Source organism: Talpa europaea, assembly GCF_964194135.1.
Source record: "Talpa europaea genome assembly, chromosome: 2".
Classification (NCBI taxonomy): Eukaryota; Metazoa; Chordata; class Mammalia; order Eulipotyphla; family Talpidae; genus Talpa; species Talpa europaea.
Window position 1 is genome coordinate 97,454,244 of NC_140068.1, and position 9,866 is coordinate 97,464,109.

A 9,866-nucleotide genomic window follows, 5' to 3' on the forward strand; every position below is an offset into this window, starting at 1 on the left:
AATATATTACACCGGGATGAAGACAGGTTTGAGAAATTTAAAAAATATTCTATAGGGGAAGTAAAATGAAAACAAAAATTCAAAGAAAAAAAAGAGAGCAGTGAAAATTTTCCAACTGTTAAGAAAGAGGTTGTTTATGCATTTAAAAAATTAATGGTGGATGTCAAACACTGTGGTATGTAGATTCCATTGGACAAGTGACAGTGTAATTAACCATTTTATTCCAGTATTTATATATAACATGGAAACTATATTCTTTGCAGCTATTTTAATTTATGCTGAGAATTTCAGATCAACCTAAGCCTGTGGGATGAGGCATATGATATTTCACAGTTATGGGAGATGTGAAAGGAAGACCACTGAGCTGTTCTGCCCCCTTCCTGTGTTACCTTACTACAATGGAGAAGAGCTGCTAGGTGTCAGCAGAGACACGAAAGAGTGGACATTTCCTTCAGTCCTATGCTGGGAATTCCTTTCAAACCGAGAAAGCTGGCCTTAAGGGAGAAAGTCTGGAAGCCCTTGGCATTCTGGAAGGCCTGCCCCACAGACCAAATGATTGAATCCCAAAGCTGCCTTCAGCTCAGTAGGTTGTTTGATTTTCAGTGACATTTACTCACAGCAAAGAACTAATTTTTCCTTTTCTGTATAACTAGGACTCCTCCGCCCCCTACTGACTTGTAGATGAGGGTTATTACCCTCTTTCACTACCTGTGAAAAGAAAATGACCCCTGTGAGGCCAGGGTGGAAATGGGGTTCTGAGGTCCCAGAGTAAGTCATCTTATACTTGAAGCAGTAAAGAAATGTAAATGCCAGACCCAGGGTTTGAAACAATGGAGGAAGAGGCGAGGTCCCCGGCATTAGACAAGGCTGTCCTAAAATGTCTGTCCTGCAGTGGTGGCTTCCCTCCTCTGGACCCTAGCTGGGAAGACCCCATGTTTCTTTGGCTCCGAAGTGTACATGTTCCTCATATAAACTTGGGGCAGATATCCCTTTTGACCACCCAATCACACCCACATCTATTTCCACACACATACGTGTTCATCTAGAGTTTTTTTTCTGTGGTTTGTTTTTAATCAAGCCTGGGATTTGATTTTTGGGAAATACGGAAGAGAGTTCTTTGAGTGGATTTCTTAGAGATAAGAGGACCATTTTTTCAGGTGCCTAGGTACCCCTTTGGTCACTTTCGAGGCCCTCGGTTACAGAGTCCCTCAACCACTATGAATATGTAGGGAGATCCGAATGCAGTGCAGACACATGGAGCTCAGTCCACAGGGCTTGGCCATCCCTGGTAGAGGCGCGGCACTGGGCAATGAATCTCCTAGAAAACCTGTACTGCTGATTCTGTAGTCCTCCATCCTGACAGCTTCTCAGACTCACCACTAGGCTGAGTTTCCACCAGCATCCTGCCTTACCTCCTCAGACCCAAGCAGCAACAGGAACTGAATGTCTGGCCTCCTACATCAGAGTTTCTTGACCACACTGTCCACCAGGCTGAGCCTTCCTGCCTGATGGTGAGACTCCCTCCATCCTCTATAGCACATCTGCGAGTCACTGACTCCTGTGCTCCTAAAACAGTGGGCTGATAGTGTGTACTACTCCTACCTGGAGTGGGAAACCCACAAGTCAAGCTAAAGAGGTTGGTATTCAGGCTTTTCATCTGCATTATCCCAACTCCAGAACACCAAGGAAAAGTAGGTCAGCCACTATGTCCATGATGATTACAAGGAGGCAGGAAGATGAGAGAGATGGGGAGAGGAAATGCTTTATGATTCCCTCTAGGTTGGATCCCTGGTCGTGCTTAAGGCATCCTGGATGCTCCTGATTTCTTGGTCTGAGAAGACAGTGCCTTCCCCACATATCCCTTCCATGACCCATCTCAGGAGTGGGGGAGGGGTCAAGTTGCCCCTCGGGCTGCAACATGACAGGGTACCTCTCTCTGCTCCTTTCCAGGAAGCACCACCATCAGCTGCCTACTTCTGAAGTCTCATGTCCGCAGACCTGGTTTCATAAGCTCATGTTCTGGATTTGGGCCTCCTTTCCTGTCCCCAAGTCAACAATAGGTAGACTCAAGAGCCCAGGCTTCCAGAGTGACCTTGTCATGGCCGGGGGGAACAGCTCACATAGTCAGAGAATAGATGAACCCAGGTTACATGAAGCCTGGATCTTGTACACATTTGGAGGCTCTCTTTAAGACTGTTGGTATGTATGAAATGTGATTTCATAATACACCGATGTACTCACTGTGAAAGACAGTCCTATAAATTCATGCTTTCCACACACAGGGGTTTTTGCTAATTCTGTTGCTGATTTCTCATAAAAATAAATGTTTATAATTTTATATATTTCTGATAGTTTCCAGTGATAACTTTACACATCGGATGAGTAGAAGAATTTCCCGCACACTAACTTCTGCTTCCCCACATTTTATACCTTGTGTTTTTTTTCACCATCTGCAGACTTCTGGCACCGGGTGTTGTAGGACTTAGGGGACGGTGTCAGGAGAGTTTGTACAGTTTGTACAGTTTGTACAGAGTTTGTACAGAGATTGAGGTGAGGGAAGGGAGAGAGGGACTCTCAGGTACTCAATCAGGAGAAATATTCTGGAGCCTCCAGAATAGAGGTAAGGTTTACTCACTGAAAACACATCGAACTCATCTGAGAAAGGACACTTGCTTGTTCGATGGAGATGGAAGATGGGAAATGGAGTCATCAGCTTCCACCTAGGTGTAGAGGTTCTAAGTTCTGAGGAGACACTACTGAGTGGGAAGCATCGGTTCTTGGTGGGGGTGGACAATGGAATGAGAGAGGAATCCAGAGATCTGTATCCCTTCTTCACTACCCCACCGGGGTAATTACAGTCCCAAATCTCACCCTGCAGTGGAGTTTCCTGCGCATTCCTTTGGTGTCTGCAGTGCCCCGGGATACCCTTTTTGTCCAGCAAGCGTTCCAGACCTGCACTATAGGTATCTCTCGCTGAGTTTGGGGTTTCAAGCCGCAGCATCCGCTACTCTCCAGGTCTCCAGGCCCAGGTGCAGGCACTTCAACGAGTGCCTTCGAGTCGCGGAGAAGCTGGGCCGCTGCACGGACCTGAAAGGTGAAGTACTCCGGATGCACCTTCGCGGGCGCCGGGAGCGCTACGGCCCCTCCCACCTCCGGCCCCCAGGCCCCTCCCACCTCGGCCCCCTCCCACCTCGGCCCTGAGGCTATGATTGGCCGAGCCGAAGGCCAATCAGTGCTCGGCGCTCTCGGGCTGGGGGACGCAGCTCCACCCACCGGCTCGGGCGGGTCTGTGGGGGCTTCTCGGAGCCCGAGCGCGGTCCGGGGCCCGCGGTGCCCTGAGGCGCGCACCCAGTCACCCTCCCCGGGTTCCCCCTGCTGCCTGCGCTGTTTCTGCGTCAAGGGCTGTGAACTGATGCTTCCCCTCACCCCCACCCCCAAGGCCGGACCCCGGCTCTGTCCTCGCCCCAGCGCCGCGCCCTGCGCCCGGCGACCCTGGGGTCCCGGGCGGCCGCCGCGCCCCGCCACCTGGCTCCACCCCCAGGGCCCTGGCCTCTGTGCTCCCGCCCCTGCCTGCCCCGGGGGGCTGCGAGCTGCTCGCCCGCAGGCAGGAAGAGGGTGGGGAGAGGAGAGGCGCGGCCTTGGGGGAGCTGGAGGCGCTGGGGGAGATGGGGGCGCGTGAGGGGTGCCTGCTGCACGCGCCCTTCCTTCCAGGGGAGCGCAACTCCCGAGGCCTCTCACCTCAGTTCCCCCGCTCGCGCGCTCCCTGCGGCCGGTGGCGCGGAGGGAGCAGGGGGCGGGGTGCTGCTAGCTTTTTCGGGTTCTTCAGATGCCACAGCACGGAACAGGCATTTAAAATCTAAGTCCACTCCTGATCACCTGATAAATGCGGATCTTAACTAACCCCGGGCTCGCCCCCATGCCCCACTAACACCACAGGTGTGTCGTCTGTTACTGAACAGAATAACCTGACGCCTCAGGCTCGTGGGTGTAGAAATGTGGGACTGCGGAGGTCCCCAGCACTGGCCACTCCTACTTCCACGCTTCACCCATGACCCTGGAAGCAGACACTCGTCTAATATATAATAAAATTGACGTTATATTGTGCGTTAGTGGAATGGAATAAAAAAATATGTTAAAATATAATTGTACTGGGGCTCCCCGGTGGCGCAGCAGTTGAGCGCTGGCCTGCGAAGCTGCCCGCAGCCTCTGCAGCTCCGGTTTGATCCCCAGCTGCCGGCAAGGGCCCCACATGGCGCGCAGACCTCTCCTGCCATGCCCGCTGCTCCCCTCAGCAGTGCGTTTAGGTCCTTCTGCCTGCTCTGCTCCCCGCTCTGTCTTGGTGGGTTCTCTCACCCTCCCGCGCTTCTCACTCTACCCAGTGCTTGTATAAATAAAAAAATAAATCTTAAAAAAAAGAATTAAAAAATACAATTGTACTGAAGATATATTGCATATACATACATGAAATATTGTATAAAATAAAGATATGAATATGTTATATATTTTAGTGGCATGAAATGAAAAATACCAACCTGCATCACAGATGTAAATGTAAGTTTCATGAAAGGTTTTAGTTAAGTGTATTTGTGTGTGTGTGTGTGTTGTGTATTAGCAGATATATACGTATATAACCTTTAAAAAAGTTTGAAGAACACAGATCCTTCTTCCAGAACTGAACTCTTGGGTCCTTTGCCCCCCTAAAAAGTAACCTCCAAACTTCTTCCTCAGAGCCATGCCTACTTCCAGAGGACTAAAGGCCTGAACCCAGAGTTACCTTCCATCAGGAAATGGCAGGTGATGGTAAGGGACTTTGCTCTTTCTTTCTTAAACAGCTGCTGCTTGGGAGTATTGGATAATCATCAACCCCTCAGTTTTCACTTACACTGAATTCTTCATTTTTTTTTTAAAGATTTATTTATTTATTTACACAAGCACTGGGTACAGTCAGAAGCGCGGGAGGGTGAGAGAATTCACCAGAGCCAGAGCGGGGAGCAGAGCAGGCAGAAGGACCGAAGTACACTGCTGAGGGGAGCAGCGGGCGGCAGGAGAGGTCTGCACGCCGTGTGGGACCCTCGCCCAGCGGCTGGGATGGAACCGGCGCTGCAGAGGCTGCGGGCAGCTTCGCAACTCAGCGCTCAACCGCTGCGCCACTGGGGAGGCCCCACTGAATTCTTCATTTTAATAATCATCTGCAGAAAAATTTGAATTTTGAGTATTTCCCTACAAGGGAAACTCAAGTCATGATTGCTGTACCAGTAAGTTGTGCTAAACTCATACAAAAAAACCCACCCAAATAAACCAATTCTGAAACTACATAATTTCTTAGAGAAAAAAAGGATTTATCCCATACTCATTTTTTAAGGCTAGTACATTTATTAAAAACTTGACAAAACACTACAAGAAAGGGAAATTATAAATTACTCTTTACCCATGAACATAGATAACAAGACTCTGAAACACAGTTCACATGGGCTGTCATACGGAAAATAAATCTTACATGATATAAAAGAAGAATTAATTAACTTCTTGGGACAGCTGAAGATTGTATGGTAGCATTTGCCTTCCAAGGAGAAGGAAGGAGAAAATACACATAGAAGAGGAAAAAAAATCATGTAATTTCCCTGTTTCCTTTTTTAATCTTGGGGCCATTGAGGAAAAGCAGCCTCTGAAGTTCAAACTGGAACCACTATGCTCTGCATTGTGTCCGTCTCCTTCTCAGTCTCATTTCCCACAAAGAACACCTCAAATCAGAGAAAATTGATAACTTGATCAACTTAGAGAACGAAGAGATGCCAGAATTACATTAGTTCTCTAAACTATTGTAAAACATGGTCTGAGCTAGAAAAGGATTTAAAGTGCAAGTTCTCAGGTCCAACCCAGACCTGCTGAATCAGAAACTCTGGATGTGAGACCCCATAATCTGCATTTTAACAAATCCTGATGGCAATTCTGATGCACACAACTTTGGGATGCCTGCTGTGCTCCATTGTTAGCATACTCATAGGTAAGACTCCACCTGGACATACACCCTGGGACTTCTGCAAAAGTCATTTAGGCAAAATGAATCCTATAAATTTCTTACTTTCTAATACCTCTGGATTTTCAGTAAAAAGCATTCTTTCACAACAAAGTTTTGAGCTAACTAGGGAAAGATCACAGAGACAGGCAGCCTCCCACTGAGGTCCAAATAGAGATTCATCTTTACTGACTTTTTAAAATTAAAAAAAAAAAATGTATTACTGATGACTCAATTTTAGACTCAGCATGGAAATCACCCTCCTTACATCTCTACCCTTTGGTTCAGTCACTCAACAGTCTTTCTCACTTTATTTAAGAAAAAGACCAATAGAATAATTTTATTCTGTGTGTGGGAGAAGAGCAATCATTTTTTGTTTTGTTTGGCAGAAAAACAACTCACAAGTATTAATAATTTTACCTTTCTACAAATGATGGTTACCAACATTATAACGATGCACTATATTATGAAGAAAGATGAGTGGTTAAAATTACAGATGTTTTACAGGTTAAGGGTCATTTTTATAAGGTCTTGTCCAAAGTCTTTGAAGTCTAGAGGTCTGACAAGTTATCTTTGTTTGAAGTATCATTTACAAAGACAGTTTTATGTTAAAAAATGCATTAATTGGGCCTCCCCTGGTGGCACAGTGGTTGAGTGCTGGGCTGTGAGGCTGCCCACAGCCTCTGCAGCACCGGTTCATTTTCCCCGCTGCTGGCGAGGGTCCCACAAAAAAAAAAAAAAAAAAGCATTAATTGTTCTCCCTAGAAGGGCAGGAAAGAACGTTTTTTCTTTCTTTTTTTAAAATATATTTTAAAATATTTTTTATATTTTATTTTTATATTCCCCATACAATTGCAACCCCCTTATTTTGAACCCAACCCCTCCTTTCCCTGCCCCCCCCCCCCGTTTTTTTCTTTCTTGCTGAGAGTTTTGTCACCGACATTTCAAGGCTAAGAACTGAAAGAAGCAGATAGTTTTAGAAAGTAACATTTTGTACTGTGAAAAGGACAATGGCATAGTAGAATTACTTAGGCAGAGAACAGAGGACTTTTAACAACAGCCAAGGAGAAAAGGGTAGGGGAGATGGAGGGAGAAAAGAAGGAAGGGCTAGAAGGATAGGAAAGGAAGAAAGCAACCTTGCATTATTTGTAGGTGATATGATTGTCTACAGAAAAAAAATGCAAAAGATTCTAAAACAGATGAATAAGGGAGTTTAGTTAGGTAGGATAAGTACAGAAAAATCAATTGCATTTTTCTATCAAAACAAAGAAAGTAGTAATTATTGGAGTAGCAAGTTTGTCCCATTGGAGAGCAAACTTGTAGAAATCAGGGATAAATTCTCAAAAAGAAACAATAAGCAAGGTCTTCACGGGGAAAGTTAAAAACATTGAAAGATGTTGAAGAAGTTCTGTATAAATGGGGAGATCTACTGTAGTGTCAGCAAGGCCTGGCGCAGGCATCTCTATTGATTCAGGCAGATGGGTAAAAGAGAGTCCTAGAGCCCTTAGAGACTTTTCAGGCTTTTAATGATCTTTCTACACCATTTGCAGTGAGGCTACCAGGTACAGGGCAGGTGGGGTGGTCGGGAGACTGGAAGGCCTCCCAGGCCCCGGTGAATCTTTACTCTCTCTGGGATTGCTCTGACCTTCTCTTGTGATCTCTTTGTCTTGCAACTGTTCTGCCACCACCATAGTAGTCCTCCACCGCACGCTATCCTCCGTGACAGTGACACTACCCTTATAGCCTCAGTCTCTCAGCTCAGGTTGCCTGCTTATGCACGCCCACACCATACTCCAGTCTACCATCAGGCAGGCGTATGAGACCGTAGGTGCCAATCATAGATGCTAATGGCAGGAGGGCGGAAAAAGCCTGATAACTTTCATTTATCCAACATATACCATACTCATGGTTAGGAATCCTCAACAGTATAAAAATGTCAGCTTTCTCCAAAATGATCTACAGCTTTAATGCAATTCCTAGAAAAATCTATATAGGATGTTTCATAGAATTTAAATAAACTGATTCTAAAATGAAATAGCACAAATTTAAGAAGAGGCAAAATACCATCTGACATTCATGAAGGAATATATTTTTAAATATTTATTTATTTATGCATACAAGAACTGGGGTACAGGCCAGAGGTGTAGGGGGTGAGAGGATTCACCAGAGACAGAGTGGGGAACAGAACAGGTGGATCGACTGAAATACACTGCTGAGGGGAGCAGTGGGTGAGTCAGGAAGGAGGTCTGCTGCAGTGGCTGCACACAGCTTCTTAGGTGTGTCTTAAGCCCTTGTGCCACGAGGGAGGTCCTCATGAAGGAATTAAACTCTAGGCTGAACTAGTTTATAAATATCTGTAGCTACAAATTTAAATTTAATTTCATTTAAATTTCAGCCTAAGGAGACCTTTTGCCCTTCAGTTTCAGACTGATAGTGATTGTGATTCTCTACTACCATCTAGTGGAAATTCATTGCGTTTTTACAAAGTCCTATTTCTTATTTTAAAAATTCCACAGTAAATAACCTGGTTTCACTTTTGTTAGCAAAGGTCTGCCCTGGTATTCCTGTGCCCCATTTCATTCTGCTTCCCAGATGGCGGGCACCTGCTGAGACATTCCCAGTGCTGTTACACACACTGCACACGGCTGGAAATCTCCGGAGACATCAGCGAGGAAGATGATATGAAGATATTTTCCTTGGTGTTTTTCTACCATTGAGGCAGACAAAGCATTTTCCCTCCCTGCCTCGGAGGACCACAGCAAAACAGCGATGACCAAGAAACTGAGCTCTTAAATTTAAAATCTTACTTTTGAACCAGGAAAAAGAATAACTATAAGAAAGTAAAAATCAAAATCAACAAACAACTATGAACCAGAGACACTCTATGGGGGGTGGGGCCCGAGGAGGGGAGGGATTGGGTTCAAAATAAGGGGGTCGCAATTGTATGGGGAATATAAAAATAAAATTTATAATAAAAAATAAAATAAAATCTCACTTTTGAAAACCACGGTAGAGTCTAGATGAAAGAAAGGCATAGATTAGTAAATATCTGAAGTCAACACCCATGCCATAAATCATAAATTTGGGAAGGCGTCTAGACGTCTGGGTCAGTTTTTGTCTTTGGGCTTGGCTGGGAGCGGCAGGCTCAGGAGGGCAGCCCTTGCGGGCCTTGCGCTCTGCGGGGCATTTGGACCAGTCCTGGCTGATGGCTGTTGCCCCAGTTCAGGTATTTTTGGTCATGAAGGGCAGGACTAAGGGAGTACGTGTCTCTCTTTTGCAGAATATTACATTTTGAACAACATAAAAACTTTTCTGGCAGTTTCTAAACTGTCTCTGCTTCCTGCTCAATAGAATGGACTGTCGTTATGCTGGCGAAGGGGGAGAAGTGAGCAAGGAAAGGGGATGGACTGCTGCGCGGAAGGATTTCTGTGATGGTGGCTTTAAAATCTCTGTCAGATAATTCTTTTTTTTTTTAAATTTATTTTTTACATCATTGTTCATTTTTAAACAATATTTGCTTCCCTCCATCCCCCAGGAGTAGCCCCCATAGAGTTTCTTTCCCCAATGCACCCCTGCACCATCACCTCAGTGCCCTGTGCTCCTCCCTCCCTCCCTCTGATCCCTCTCCCTCCTCCTCCCCTGCAGGATGTCTCTGATTCATAATTGCCCATTTTCGCTTTGTTGTGTTTTGTACTGTTAGTATTTTTTTACACTGATGTCTTATTGGGTTCCCCTAAATTCCTGCTATAAGTGAAACCATCCGATATTTTTCTTTTTCCTTCTGGCTTATTTCACTGAGCATAATTCCTTCAAGGTCCATCCATGTTGCTGTGGATGGCATGAGTTTATC

The 9,866-nt window shown here is 45.6% G+C and overlaps 1 protein-coding gene across 1 annotated transcript in view; it reads left to right on the plus strand.

Annotated features, from left to right (window-relative positions):
• LOC311187968 (HLA class II histocompatibility antigen, DM beta chain) overlaps window positions 1-3,201 on the plus strand; it is a gene marked incomplete at both ends in the record, with an annotated part of 50,120 nt that extends 46,919 nt beyond the window's left edge. The window contains one exon of the mRNA XM_084259318.1: window positions 3,016-3,201. Coding sequence (XP_084115444.1) covers window positions 3,016-3,201 — 186 coding nt within the window. The remainder of the gene's footprint in view (window positions 1-3,015) is intronic.
• Between the last annotated feature and the right edge of the window lie 6,665 nt (window positions 3,202-9,866).